The sequence below is a fragment of the Chlorocebus sabaeus genome, chromosome 2 (assembly GCF_047675955.1).
Source record: "Chlorocebus sabaeus isolate Y175 chromosome 2, mChlSab1.0.hap1, whole genome shotgun sequence".
Classification (NCBI taxonomy): Eukaryota; Metazoa; Chordata; class Mammalia; order Primates; family Cercopithecidae; genus Chlorocebus; species Chlorocebus sabaeus.
This window is the reverse complement of record NC_132905.1, coordinates 56,256,915-56,271,948: the sequence shown is the minus strand read 5'-3', so window position 1 is coordinate 56,271,948 and position 15,034 is coordinate 56,256,915. Positions and strand designations below refer to the sequence as shown.

At 39.7% G+C, this 15,034-nt stretch overlaps 2 protein-coding genes across 8 annotated transcripts in view; both read left to right on the top strand.

The window, feature by feature from the left end:
* DZANK1 (double zinc ribbon and ankyrin repeat domains 1) overlaps positions 1-15,034 on the top strand; it is a 101,544-nt gene that overhangs the window by 55,156 nt on the left and 31,354 nt on the right. For all 7 annotated transcript variants that reach the window (XM_037993971.2, XM_007961145.3, XM_037993970.2 and 4 more), the window contains 3 exons: positions 7,938-8,060; positions 8,866-9,030; positions 10,576-10,783. In XM_037993971.2, the coding sequence (XP_037849899.2) occupies positions 7,938-8,060; positions 8,866-9,030; positions 10,576-10,783 (496 nt within the window). The remainder of the gene's footprint in view (positions 1-7,937; positions 8,061-8,865; positions 9,031-10,575; positions 10,784-15,034) is intronic.
* On the top strand, positions 1,230-7,583 carry LOC140709504 (endogenous retrovirus group K member 21 Rec protein-like). Its single transcript, XM_073008629.1, has 2 exons — positions 1,230-5,616; positions 7,232-7,583. The coding sequence occupies exons 1-2, from the start codon at positions 5,395-5,397 to the stop codon at positions 7,286-7,288; spliced, it is 279 nt and encodes a 92-aa protein (XP_072864730.1). The 5' UTR covers positions 1,230-5,394; the 3' UTR covers positions 7,289-7,583.

The following is a 15,034-nucleotide window of genomic DNA, read 5'->3' as shown; positions in this document are numbered from 1 at the left end:
GGACGTTCCTTCCCTGCAAACAGGGAGGACAAAGGAGTCAGCTGCAAACAGCAGACCCTGGGGACTGGTTTATGTGTAAACATCTTGAAAAACCAGAAAGTCAGGGAAAGGTCAGAAAAACAACATGTGTCTTGTGACTTGGCAACATTCCACAAATGACTGTATAAAATAAATCAGAGCATGCCGTTTGGGGCGGCCGCCATGTTTGTCTCGTCTTGTTTTGTCTTGTGTGTTCATTCCTTTGTCTAGGAAACACGTGGACCCCAACATCTGGCACAGTGAGCAGGGTCCGTGGCTCCACGAGAGCAAGGAACTGGAGGGGGAACACCCCAGGTAAGTAAATAAAGAAGGGAGACCCACGGGAAAATTATGGGGAATTCCACCTCTCTGGCCTCTGAATACTTGCGGTTGCTCCAGGGACTGTGGATGTCTATAGGAGTAGAAGTAAAAGAAAAGACTTTGAAGTGATTGTTTGCCCATGTTGAGTAACATTGTTATTGGTTTCAATATGAAACTAAAGTGCAGCTAAATTGAAAGGAATGGTTACAAGTAGTTAAAGTCCTGCCTCGAGCTCATCAGCAAGGGCAAACGATGCCTCTGACTTTGTGGACTTTGTGTAGTTCCATTACTCAAGCATTAGAATTACTTGAAACTGACTCAGAACATGGCAATACTGCCACATGAGGTGAGGCATCTGAAGCTTTGGAGAGGAATGATCTTAGAGAGGAACATATTTACGCCCCGGTTGCTGAGGATAAAGAATTGGAAGAAAAGCTAATGCCTCCTTCATCTGAAGGAAATTCTGACTTGCAGCGCATTTTAGATATGTTACAACAGTTGTTAAAATTACAAGGTGCTGCTGCTCCTGTTTCTCCTATTCCTCCACCACAAACCTTCCCTGTTACTTTCCCTTCTGCTCCTTTGGAGGAAGATTTCCCCTTGCCGCCACCTCCAACTTCTTTGCCTATGTCAGGTCAGGTTTTTTCTGTACCGTTTCCTCCTGTAGGAGAAAAGTAAGAATCGAAGGTAAAACATGATTTTGAAGAATTAGATTTGTTCCCAATAACACGAGCTGCTTTTGGCCCCAGTGCTCAGTTTCCAAACGGTGGCCATAATGTGACTTTTACAGCACTACAATTTAAATTTTTGAAAGAAATGAAAGCTGCAATTTCCAATTATGGACCTCAGTCACCGTTTGTTCTCGGCCTTCTCGATTCCTTTTCTTCAGAACATATGATGATTCCTATTGACTGGGAAACGCTGGGAAAGGCTGTCCTTGACTGCTCTCAATGGCTTCAATTAAAAAGTTGGTGGTAGGAGGAGGCAAGAGTACAAGCTAGAACAAATGCTACCGGAAATACCCCAGGACCTACTGAAGAACAGCTTATGGGTACTGGACAATATGCCACTCTTAATGCTCAAGCAGGCCTAGATGATATTGCCCTCACTCAGATTAAAACTTTGTTTTTAAAAGCGTGGACTAAAGTTGAGATAACAGGTAAAACTTCTTTATCATTTGTAAAAATCCTGCAAGGAGCCAATGAGCCGTATCCAGATTTTGTAGCCCGTCTTCAAGATGCTGTATTGAAGACTGTAGACGGGGATCCTGCTTCTAAAATTCTTCTGGATACGCTGGCCTTTGAAAATGCTAATCTTGAGTGTCAAAAGTTATTAAGACCTTTAAAAGCCAGTGGAGCTAATTTAGATGAGTATATTCGGGCTTGTGCAGGCGTTGGAGGAGCTATTTACAATGCTCATTGTTCGCTGGAGCACTTTCTAAGGCCTTAAAGAGTAATTCTAAACAAAGTGTATGTTTTCAATGTGGGAAACCCGGCCATTTTAAGAAAGAATGTCAGGAAAAACTGGGCTTCCCGACCGCAAAAGAGAAAAAGTTACCCTCTGGGGAGTGCAAATGATGTGGAAAAGGTCGACATTGGACAAATGAATGCCGTTCAAAAACTAATAAGAGTGGAAATTTATTGTCACCCCTCCCAGGAAACGGGAACCAGGGCCCGCAGGCTTGGGGCCCCAACAATTACAATGCAGGTCTATCACAATACCCAGTGAGCGATGGCTTACAACATCAACGAGTGACTTCGAGTCATCCTTAAGGATATCACCCCTTACCCCCATTTCTCAGCTTTATGCTGCCACTAAGCAGAGTGCTGCTGCTGACTTGGCTATTACTCAACCTTATACTTTTTCTCCTAATGGAGGAATATATAAGTTAGCTACTGGAGTGTGTGGCCCTTTGCCAAAGGGACATGTAGGACTTTTGTTAGGTCGAAGCAGCAGTGCTATGCGGGGGTTAATGGTGGTTCCAGGAATCATTGATCCTGATTTTACTGATGAAATCCTTATTATGGTACAGGTTTCACAATTTATGCACCTAGAGGCAGGGGAATGTATTGCACAATTGCTTTTCTTGCCTTTTTTTCCCTTTCTGTCTAGAGACGTGTCTCGTCAAGGAGGTTTCCGTAGTACTGGGAAAACTGTTTTCTGGGAAACTTTAGTTTCTGATCAAAAACCTTTATGTTCATTGCAAATTAATGGGATACTTTTTGAGGGATTTGTCGATACAGGAGCAGATATATAAACTATTTGCTTGGCTCAATGGCCTGCTCATTGGAAAAAGAAACAAGTATCGGTTACTCTATCTGGCCTAGGTACTGCTTCTATAGTCTACCAAAGTGCTGAGCCCCTGAGCTGCATAGGACCTGAAGGATAACAGGGAAAAGTATCATTTTGTATAGTTCCCATTAACATTAACCTTTGGGGCCGTGATCTTTTACAACAATTTGGTGCCTTTCTAAGCATTCCTCATATTTCTCTGGCTGCCAAAAATATGATGTTCATGATGGGCTACAATCCTCTAAACTCTTAGCCACTGTCCACAAGCCTCAAGCTTTACAATTGAAGTGGAAAACTACAACTCCTGTTTGGGTGGAACAGTGGCCATTACCTAAAGAAAAACTTGAGGGTTTAAAGAATTTAGTTAAGGAACAACTGGCCGAGGGGCATATTGAACCAAGTACTTCTGCATGGAATTCCCCTGTGTTTGTCATTAAAAAGAAAAGTGGAAAATGGTGCTTATTAACTGATCTTAGAGCTGTAAATGCCTGTATTCAACCTATGGGGACTTTACAACCTGGTCTTCCTAATCCAGCCCTCATCCCACAGGATTGGAAATTAATGGTCATAGATCTTAAAGATTGTTTTTTTACTATTCCATTATCACCCCAAGATTGTGAAAAATTTGCCTTTACTGTTCCTGAATATAATAATAGACAGTCTACTCCAAGATATCAATGGAAAGTTCTCCCTCAAGGTATGCTTAATAGTCCTACTCTTTGTCAAGAATTTGTTCATAGAGCTTTAAATCCTGTTAGATGTCAATTTCCTACTGTATTGATATATCATTATATGGATGATATTCTATTAGCAACTCCAGATGAAGTCCTGCAAAGTCAAGTTTTTCATGCTTTACAACAGCAATTAACTCAATATAATTTACAAATTTCTCCTGAGAAAATACAAACTCAATTTCCCATTCAATATTCAGGATACCTTTTAGCAGAAAAGCAGATTCGGCCACAAAAAGTTCAAATTCGAAGAGATCAACTTTTGACTCTTAATGATTTTCAAAAATTGCTAGGAGACATAAATTGGCTTCGCCCCATCTTAGACATACCTACTTACAAATTGCAACATTTATTTGCTACCTTAGAAGGGGATTCAGATTTAAATAGTTCCTGTCAACTATCCCCTGCAGCAGCAGAAGAGTTGTCGTAGAAAATAGAATTAGTGAAGCTCAACTTAATTATATTGCACCCAATCTTCCACTCTCTTTATGTCTTTTTCATACTCCTCACTTGCCAACGGCCATTTTACATCAAGATAATAACATTCTGGAGTGGCTATTTTTGGCTAATAAAACCATTAAAAAAATTCACCCATACATTGATAAATTGGCTGAATTAATTATCAAAGGACGACATCGAGTTCGTCAATTGCTTGGTACTGACCCTATTAAAATTATTACTTGATTATCTAATCAATACATTGAGTCTCTATTGGAAACTCATGAAGGTTGGCAAGTGGTTTGTGCTGAGTATACTGGCTCTTTTTCTCAGCACTACCCTAGCAATAAATTATTTGCTTTTCTACAACAATATCCTTTATTGCCATATAATCCCATCTCTTACACCCCAGTTAAAGGTCCCACCTTTTTCACTGACGCATCTAGTAACGGAAAAGCTGGATATTGGACTCAGGATAACTTTAAAATTTCTCACTATCCATTTGAATCAGTGCAACAGGGAGAACTTTTTGCCATTCTTATGGTACTGCAGGACTGGCCTCAAACCCCTTGTAATACAGTTAGTAATTCTCAATACGCTGTATACGTAACTAAATATATTTCTCAAACTTCTTTGCCATTATTTCCCAAAACTCCTTTATAAAAATTATTTTCTTTATTATTTATGGCTCTTACTTCTCGCACTGCCCCCCTTTTTATCACTCATATTCGTTCTCACTGTACCTTGCCAGGACCTTTGACTTTTGGCAATAGTCAAATTGATTCCTTACTTATTGGCAGTGTCCAACGTGCTCAGGATGAGCACCAATTGCATCATACTAGTAGTTTAGGATTACAACGGCAGTTTTCTATAACATGCCGACAAGCCCGAGCTATTGTCAGAGCCTGTCCATCTTGTGCTCCTATTATTGCACCTTTTCTAAGTCCAGGTACTAATCCTGAAGGCACTCAACAAAATCACATTTGGCAAATGGATGTCACTTATGTCTCTTCTTTTGGTCGTCTAAAATATGTTCATCATACAGTTGATACCTGGTCACATTTCCAATGGGCTACTCCATTACCCTCCGAAAAGGCTGACTCTGTTATCACTCATTTACTTACTTGCTTTGCGGTTATGGGAGTTCCTGCTGAATTAAAAACTGATAATGCCCCTGCTTATCGCTCTTGTAAATTGGCTGCCTTCCTTTCTTTATATCATATTCACCATTCCACCAGTATTCCATTTAACAGTCAAGGCCAAGCAATTATTGAAAGAGCCAATGCTACTTTAAAATTACAACTTTCAAAACAAACAGGGGGAAATGGGCGAGATTCCCGAAAACATCAAATTCTGAAAGCCCTTTTTACTTTAAATTTTCTCAACCACTGGTGCCAATTACAGCAGTCGGCAGCAGTGAAACATTTTCAACAGCCTTTAGAAAAGCTGCAAAACAGTAATCTGTGGGTGTATTATCCTTCATTACTAGGGCAATATTTAAAAGGAAAAGTTTTACAGTAGGGCCGAGGCTATGCTGTTGTCCGTACAGGTGCCGGAGACGAGTGGTTTCCATCTCGACAGTTGAAACAGTGCCATGGCGAAGAGGAGTCGATCCGAAGAGTTCCTTAAGGAATTTCAGGAGCTGAATCTGAGTGTTCAGAGAACATTCACCTTCGGGACTCGACATGCGGAGCCCCCGACATGGGGTCTACTGAAAAAGCTTACTCAGGAAGCTGAAGGGGTTGTTCAACAAGCCAGGCAGCCCAAAACCCCACTGACTTTATTCCTGGCTATGCTGGCTGTAGTGAATTGCCAGGTAACGACTGGAGAATTTACATACTGTGCTTATATTCCCTTTCCACTCTTATATCAAGGTGTGGCCTGGGGAGACAAAGAAGTCCCAGTATTTACTAATGATACTGCTTGGATGCCATCACCTTTTTTAAACCAGGATCCTGAACTAGACACTGGCACAGTAAATAATTCATATCCATTTGGAGTTGAAGGGTTACCCATATATCTTGGGAGTAGCCCACATTGTCTGCATCCTTTTCATGAGGCTTGGGCTGTTCACTATAACCATAGTCATATATCTGCCTTTACTATGATTATTGTGGCTCAAAGTTTTAAGTATAATCATACTGCATTACTTAATGAAACTCTGCCAAGTACATTATCTTTATGCCCTGTCCCTGATGTGTCCGGAGGTGTTTCCCAACTAGAGTGGACTGGATGTAGAGGTAGTGGGCCACGATTGTTGTTAGAAGTAAAAGGGAAGAGTTGTAAATACCTTGTTACAGATTGGAGTGTACATGGAGATTTTCAAACTAAATTCAGCCATGTCAACCTGTGTTGGCATAAAGGTAATCACAGCATTTCTGCGGATGGCAATGAAACTATTATTTGGCATGATGGTGGTCTATCACCCCCTATGCCACATTTGGCTAATACCTCACAAATACAAAGTCATATTTGGAAGTTGCTAGCTGCTGGTAAACCAATGTTCACTTTCACGGGAAACATGTCCTTAAATCTTACTAATATTGCTAACCCTTTCCATATATCTTTGCATCAAAATACTTCTAGATATGTTATTGCATGTGTAAGAAAGCCTTACTTGTTGTTGACAGGAATTATTAAATAGGATAATAATACAGGGGTAGTTAACTGTACAAACAATTGTACATTCTTAAGTTGTATAAATACTACTTGGTGGAATAATAATTGGAATGAGTCTCATTCCGATTTATATATACTAAGAGCCAGAAAAGAAACCTGGCTACCCATGAACTTAACACATGCCTGGAGTGAATCTGCTGGGGTTACTCAAATTTACAAAGTAATGCAAGATCTTGTCCACCACAGCTGGAGAATGGTTGGAGTCGTCGAAGCAGCAGTGGTGGGACTTGTAGCAATTGCTTCCACCACCACTGTTGCTGGATTAGCTCTACACCAGAGTATACAAAATGCAGAATTTATGCAACAATGGCATGAACAATCACATTTGTTGTGGCAGCAGCAATGAGACATAGATGCTCATTTGACTGAACGAGTGGATAATCTGGAGCAAGTGGTTTCTTGGTTAGGAGATCAGCTAACAGTGTTGAATACTCAAGCTTTGTTAAAATGTGATTGGAATACTACCCAATTTTGTATTACTCCTGTTCCTTTTAACAGCACTGTACATAATTGGACTGAGATAAAGAGACTTTTAATTGGCCATAATAATCTTTCCTTAGAAATACAAGAATTAACACAAAACATTTCTGAAACATTTCACAATCAGTTACTGTTGCTGACCGGAGCAGATTTGATGACTGGTATTGCAAAAAGCTTGACGTCTTTAAACCCTATGAGCCCTGTAAAAACTTTACTGACTTCTGTTTCTAGTAATGTATTGATTGTTGTTCTTGCCTTTGTCATTTTCACAGTCTGCTGGAGACAGTGCCAAAGGGCAAACACCGAATCCCAGCGAGCTCAACATGTGATGATGGTTTTGAAAGAAATTCAAACTTGTAAATAAAGAAAGGGGAAATGTAGAGGACTACGTGCTCGCAAATGAGATGTTCCCGATAAGTCCTGCTCTTGCAAACAAAGCAGGACGTTCCTTCCCTGCAAACAGGGAGGACAAAGGAGTCAGCTGCAAACAGCAGACCCTGGGGACTGGTTTATGTGTAAACATCTTGAAAAACCAGAAAGTCAGGGAAAGGTCAGAAAAACAACATGTGTCTTGTGACTTGGCAACATTCCACAAATGACTGTATAAAATAAATCAGAGCGTGCCATTCAGGGCAGCGCCTCATTTGTCTCGTCTTGTGTTGTCTTGTGTGTTCATTCCTTTGTCTAGGAAACATGCGAACCCCAACAATCCCTGATATTGAGAAATATTAAGATGTGCAAGGCATCAGTTTCATTGACTTTCTGTGATCTCCATGAAGGAATGTGTGCTCTGTGTACTAATTTATTAACTGGTGAAACCTATCATAGCTGTACTCCTTTGGGCAAAAAAAAGAAAAAAAGAAAAAAATTGTATTTCCAGGGCTCATATTGTCTGGGGGCTTTTTATCTTTTTTGAATTGGGAGAGGGATTAGAGAATTAGTACTGATCCTGCCTTTAAATGCTGTTTCATTCACCAGTCGATATGCAGTGGGGATAAAGCTGGTCCTCCGCCCACTCAGAAAGGGGGGACCATCTCCTGCTCCAGATGTGGTCGTTGGAATCTCTGGGAGGCGTCCTTCTGTGGCTGGTGTGGAGCCATGGTGGGTATTTTAAAACAGATTCTGTATACTGAGCACCTGGAGAGAGCCAGGCACTTCTCCCATGGCCTTGCAGAAATCACTTCTTGTGATTTTGCCACTGGTACCTACAACCTAAGAATCTGGAGATAGGGATAATTAATTATCTTACATTGAGAGCCATCTCTGGTGATGGTTTTGATTTCCTTTTCTTTGAGGTTAAACCTTTTCACTAATTTATTGACTGCTGGCATTTTAAAAAATGAATTCTGTCTGCTTGCCTGTATAATAAAACACTCAAGACTATGTATTTATTCATTTTTCTAAGTATCACATGCAAATAATAAGAAAGTTTTAGAGCGAAGGGTTAATCTCCTTTCTAAGTCCCACAGTTCTCCTCTCAGAAGCAATTGCTCATATCCAGTTCTTGAGATGTTCTTTCAGCTATTCAAGGCATGTATAAGTAAACTGGTGCTATGAACACTGATCCAATTATTTTCACCTAGCAATATGTCTTGTTAATAACCTCTTCATTCTTTCCAGTGGCTTCATAATCCATAGTTTGTATGTATGTACTGTAATATATTTAGACCATTCCTATTGCTGGACATGCCTGTTGTTTTCAGTGATTTCTTTTAAAACCACAGTGCTTTAGGGGTTGACCTGAAGTACACTTCTTTCTGTACTTGACCATCTGTAGGATAAATTCTGGAAGGTAGAATGGCTGGGCCAGAGAGTGTGGGCATATGTTAATTTGTATGGGTATGACAATAATTTACATGGGGAAATTATAACTCTAATATTCATCAAGGTATTTTCTATCCTCTAGCTTGGCATTCCTGCTGGCTGCTCTGTTTGCCCTAAATGTGGGGCCAGCAATCACCTGTCTGCCCGATTCTGTGGCTCCTGTGGTATTTGTGTGAAGTCCTTGGTGAAGCTTAGCTTGGATAGAAGCCTGGCTCTAGCTGCTCAGGAACCTCGCCCTTTTTCTGAGGTGAGGCCTCCCCTGTAGTAAGAACTGGTACCCAGGAAGAGGCTGTAACTCTGAATGTGTGTGCTCTACCCTGTGAATCAACCCGGGGAAGAGACCCAAAACTTTTAGAACTTTCACATGGAATTTCAACTAGGTGTGTAAATAAATGCAGTCAATTTAGATTTTAAACACTCAAATGATTTCTTCAGAAATCAAAGATCTAAGTGGGCATATTTATGTGTAGTAAACTGAGGTCTATGCCGTTGCATTTGTGGACATAATGCCACTTTAGTGGCTTTAAAACACATGAGATAGAATGCACTTCTCTTGAATTTCTTATGTAGCATTCTGAGAACTTTTCCTTCCCCTTGTTTATATTTTAGAAAACTTAGGTATATAAGATTGCTTTTGTAATTTATAACAGCTGGGCATAGTTTGAGGAAAATCTCACCAGGTTATTTTCAGAAGTACTTAAGCTTTAACAATTGGCTTTGTGTTAGATTTTTATAATTATTTTATAAATTTCTCTAAGCTGGATAAAGACTTTTCATGTTTCCTCTTATCTCTTTATTATAAGAAGTTAAAGATTGATAATTATTAGAGGATGCACTCAGCACTTTGTATGCAGTTTTAGGGAGTTCATGACCTTCTTTTGTGAGATGGAGTCTTGCTCTGTTGCTCAGGCTGGAGTGCAATGGTGCAATTTTGGCTCACTGCAACCTCTGCCTCCCAGGTTCAAGCGATTCTGCTGCCTCAGTCTCCTGAGTAGCTAGGATTACAGGCACATGCCACCATGCCCTACTAATTTTTGTATTTTTAGTAGAGATGGGGTTTCACCATGTTGGTTGGGCTGATCTCGAACTCCTGACCTCATGATCTACCCACTTTGGCCTCCCAAAGTGCTGAGATTACAGGCATGAGCCACTGCACCCAACCGTTCATGGCTTTCTTAACCTAGTTTGAAAGATTTAAATCCTAGACTGCCACTAGCTCTTACTCCTTTGTGCAAATGAAACAAAGGTGTTCTTTTCTCAAGACACTTGACTGCCATCTATTGGAAATTGCTTGTAATATACTGCTTTTTCTACTAGAAAAATTATCCTAATATTCAAATATATGATGTTCACCATGTGAATGGTACTACTTTGAATGCAGTGATGTTGTGCAGTGCACAACCTTTCATGGTAGTCCTCTCAGGTCCCCAGGAGAGTATGTTAGAGAAAATGTTGGTGACCAGTGGCCGAGTGTGGATGAGTAGTGAAGTCTATGCTCTATTGCATTATAGAGCTGAAAAGGATAGATATCTTCCAGGCATCAAGCAGGCCAGCGAACACCCCTGGATTTGTTGAATTTTAGGTAATAAATGGCTAATCATGGATCAGGCTGGAAGTTGCTGGGAAAGACAGGAGCAAGGAAGATGAGCCAAAGACTGGAAAACTCTTTTAGTTCAAAGTACAGTTTTTTTTGAGATACTTTTTATTCTGATTAAAAATGTTTTCTATAAGTAAATGCAAGATTGATTAAATCATATTCTAATTTAAAAAATGTTTTCTGCCTCACTTATAGCCCCAATGTGCCTGGCAGTCACTGAATATTCCTTTGCCCAGATCTGATGCTGGGACTAAGAGGGACATAGGCACACAGACTGTTGGCCTGTTCTACCCATCCGGCAAGCTGCTGGCAAAAAAGGAACTGGAAATAGCCTCTCAAAAGCAGAGGCAGGAGAAAATGAGTGACCATAAACCGCTTCTCACAGCCATCAGCCCAGGAAGAGGTAAGGGGGAGATGTCCTTTCTTCTGGTCAGGAGGGAATTCACTCTTTCTCGGAAAGAACATTTCATTTTCTCTTCGTTTTAATTTATTTGTATATGTAAGAAGTAAGTTTCTTTCTTTTCCTCTTTTTCAAGGAATTTTCTTTGTATGGGAAAAAAGAAGCTCTTCTGTAAGCTCTTTCTTAAACTGTCAGTACTCTGATGTTTTAGCTCATAGCCCTGTTGTCTGGCTCCTTAGTCACATGGTGCATGTGGGTTTCTTTTGTCGTGGTAGTGTGTTGTTAGTGTACAGTGTTATTGCTATCTGCCATTATCCTTTTTTTTTTATTGTGGTAAAATTTATGTAACATAAACTTTACCATTTTGACTATTTTTAAGTCTATAATTTGGGCCAGTTGTGGTGACTCATGCCTGCAATCCCAGCACTTTGGGAGGCCAAGGCTGGAGGATCTCTTGAGTCTAGGAGTTTGAGACCAGTCTGGGCAACAAAGTGAGACCCTGTCTCTACAAAAATTTTTTTTTTTTTTAAGCAGTCATTCGTGGTAGTGCATGCCTGTGGTCCCAGCTAGGTGCTTCAAATTTCATTCTGAAACTTAATCTCCATTATGGTGGTATTAAGTGGCAGAACGTTTTGGAAACTGATCATGAGGATAGAGCCCTCATGAATAGATCAGTGCCTTATGAAAGGGCCGGAGGGAATGAGCTAATGCCCCTTTTTGTCCTTTGGCCCTTCCTCCATGTGAGGACACAGCATTCCCCTCCTTTGGAGGATGCAGCAATGAAGCACCATTTTGCAAGCAGAGAGACCAGGCCCTCCCCAGAGACCTAACCTGCAGGGACCTTTATTTTGGACTTCTAGCCTCCAGAACTGTGAGAAATAAATTCCTGTTCTTTATAAATTACCCAGTCTTAAGTATTTTGTTTATAGCAGTGCAAATGGCCTAAGACATTTTGCTAGTATTTTGTGGAAGACTTTTGTGTCTGTATTTATGAGATATTTGTCTGCAGTTTTCTTCTTTCCTTCTGCTGTCTGTCTGATTTTGGTATCAGGATAATGGTAGCCTTATAGAAACACTTCTTTCTTTTTGAAGTGGTTATGAAGAATTGATATTAACTCTTATTTAAATTTTGGTAAATTACCTATAAAGCTATCTGGATCTGATGTTTGTCTAGTGGGCAATTCTGATTACTCTTTACTTTTTATAGGTCTGTTCAGATTTTCTATTTCTCGCTGAGTCAGTTTTGGTAGTCTGTGGTTTTCTAGATATTTGTCTTTTTCATCTGATTAATTTATTAGCATGCAGTTGTTTGTGATACTCTTTTATAATCTTTTTTATTTCAATAAAGTTGGTGATAACATCTCCTATTTCATTTCTAATTCTAGTAACTTGAGATGTCACTTTTTTTGGTCAATCTTACTAAAGGTTTGCCAATTTCATTGATCTTTTCCAAGAACCAATTTTTGGTTTTATTGATTTTCTATTATTTTTATTTCTGTATTTCATTAAATTCCACTCTAATCATGATTTCCTTCTTTCTTCTTACTTTAAGTTGACTTTACTCTTCTTTTCCTGGTTTAAGGCCAAAGATTAGGGCGATGATTTTGAGATCTTTCTTCAGAATGTGAGCATTTGCTGCTATAAATTTCTGTTTGAGCTTTGCTTTCACTGCGTCCCGTAAGTTTGGTGTACCTTCATTTTCTTTCTTTTTTTTGAGATAGGGTCTCGCTTTGTCACCCAGGCTGAAGTGCAGTGGCACAATCATGGCACACTGTAGCCTTGACCTCCTGGGCTCAAGTGATCCTCCTCCCTCAATTTCCTGAGTAGCTGGGAGCACAGGCACAAGCCACCACACCTGGATAATTTTTAAATGCTTTTGTAGAGATGGGGTCTCACTGTGTTGCCGGTGTTGGCCAGTCTCAAACTCCTGGGGTCAAGTAAGCCTCCCACCTGAGCCTCCCAGAGTGCTAGGATTACAGGCATAAGCCACTGTGTCCAGCACCATGAATCCAGGTTTTTTGTCCATTCTGACAATCCCTATTTTTTTTTTTTTATTGGATCGTTTCATCCATCTACATTTAGTGTTATTATTGATAAAGTTGGACTTACCATTTTCTTTTTGTTTTCCAAATGTTTCTAAATGCCTTTTTTGTTCCTCTGTTGCTCCTTTACTGCTTTCTTTTGCATTGCATGTTTTCCAGTGTAACATTTTGATTTCTTTAATGACTTTTTCACTACATACTTTGAGTTATTTCCTTAGTGACTACTATAGGGTTTTCCTCATACATCTTAACAGACTATACTTCAAGTTTATACTAACTTAATTCCAATGAAATATAGAAATTCTACCCCTATAATCCAATTCCCTCCTCCCAACTTTTGTGGCATTGTTTTCTAGTATAACATTATGTTTATGTTTACATATATGTTATAAACTTTCAAAACACTGTTATTAGTTACAACATGATGTCTTTTAAAGATGCTTAAAGAAAAAAGAACTATTATATATTTATGACTTTTGTTACATTAGCCTTCTTTTCCCCCATTTATAGTTCTCTTAATTTATTCCTTTGGATTCGTTTCCTAAGCCCAATGAAGCTTTGCTCTTACCCACTTCCTTTTCTTTTTTTTTTTTTTGAGATTGAGTCTCACACTGTTTTTTTTTTTTTTTTTTTTTTTTTTTTTTGAGATGGAGTCTGGCTCTGTCGCCCAGGCTGGAGTGCAGTGGCATGATCTCAGCTCACTGCAAGCTCTGCCTCTTGGGTTCATGCCATTCTCCTGCCTCAGCCTCCCAAGTAGCTGGGACTACAGGTGCTCGCCACCACACCCATATAATTTTTTGTGTTTTTGGTAGAGACGGCATTTCACCGTGTTAGCCAGGATAGTCTTGATCTCCTGACCTCGTGATCCACCCACCTTGGCTGCCCGAAGTGTTGGGATTATAGACGTGAGCCACTGTGCCTGGCCTCACCCCTCACCCATCTTCTTTGTGTTGTTATTGGTCAATATATTTTATTTCTATATGCTATAGGCCAAACATTATAATTCTATTCATATTGTTTTACATAATCTCTTTTTGAATCTGTTGAGAAGAAGGGAAAATAAATATGTATTTGTAATGTCTTTTATAATTACATCATTACCTTTACTGGTGGTGGTGGGCTGTGTGTGTGTGGGGTGGTGTGTGTGTATTCATATTACTCTCTAGGGTCATTTGCTTTCAGGTTAAAGAACTTCGTAAGTATTCTTATAAGGTGGGTTTGCTAGCAATGAATTCTGTTTTTGTTAAACTCTACTAGCTGTAAGATTCTTGCTTTACAGTTGTTTTCTCTGAACACTTTGAATACGTCAATCTACTGTCTTCTGGCCTCCATTATTTCTGATGAGAGTTCTGTTGTTAATATATTGGGGATCCCTTGAACCTTAGGAATCACTTCTCTTTTACTTCTTTCAAGATTCTCTTCTTGTCATATTCTTTCAACAGTTTGATAATGTGTCTTGCTATGGATCTCTTTGAGTTTATCCTACTTGAAACTTACTGAGCTTCTTTTAAAAAATTTTTTAAACATTTTATTAAAAAAATTTTTGTGGCCGAGCGCGATGGTTCAAGCCTGTAATCCCAGCACTTTGGGAGGCCGAGACGGGCAGATCACGAGGTCAGGAGATCGAGACCATCCTGGCTAACACGGTGAAACCCCATCTCTACTAAAAAAAATACAAAAAACTAGCCGGGTGAGGTGGCGGGCACCTGTAGTCTCAGCTACTCGGGAGGCTGAGGCAGGAGAATGGCATAAACCCGGGAGACGGAGCTTGCAGTGAGCTGAGATCCGGCCACTGCACTCCAGCCTGGGCAACAGAGCGAGACTTCATCTCAAAAAAAAAAAAGATTTTGTGGGTACATAGTAGGTGTATATATTTATGGGGTACGTGAGATATTTTGGTAGAGCCATGCAATGCATAGTAGTAACACTGATTGCATAAACAAACTTGCAAAATGAAAACTAATAAAAACTCTAGATGTAATCCCTCCCGCTTTTTAACTTTTTATTTTTTCTCTTTAGTCTTATTGTACTGTCTTAAAAAGTTGTTGTAGTTATTATTTTTGATTGGTTCATAATTTAGTCTTTCTAGTTAAGTCAAGAGAAGTCCACACACCACGATGACAGTGTTATGCTATTCTGTTTCTCTGTGTGCTTACTATTACCCATGAATTTTGTACTTGTTGGATAATTTCTTCTTGCTCATTAACATCCT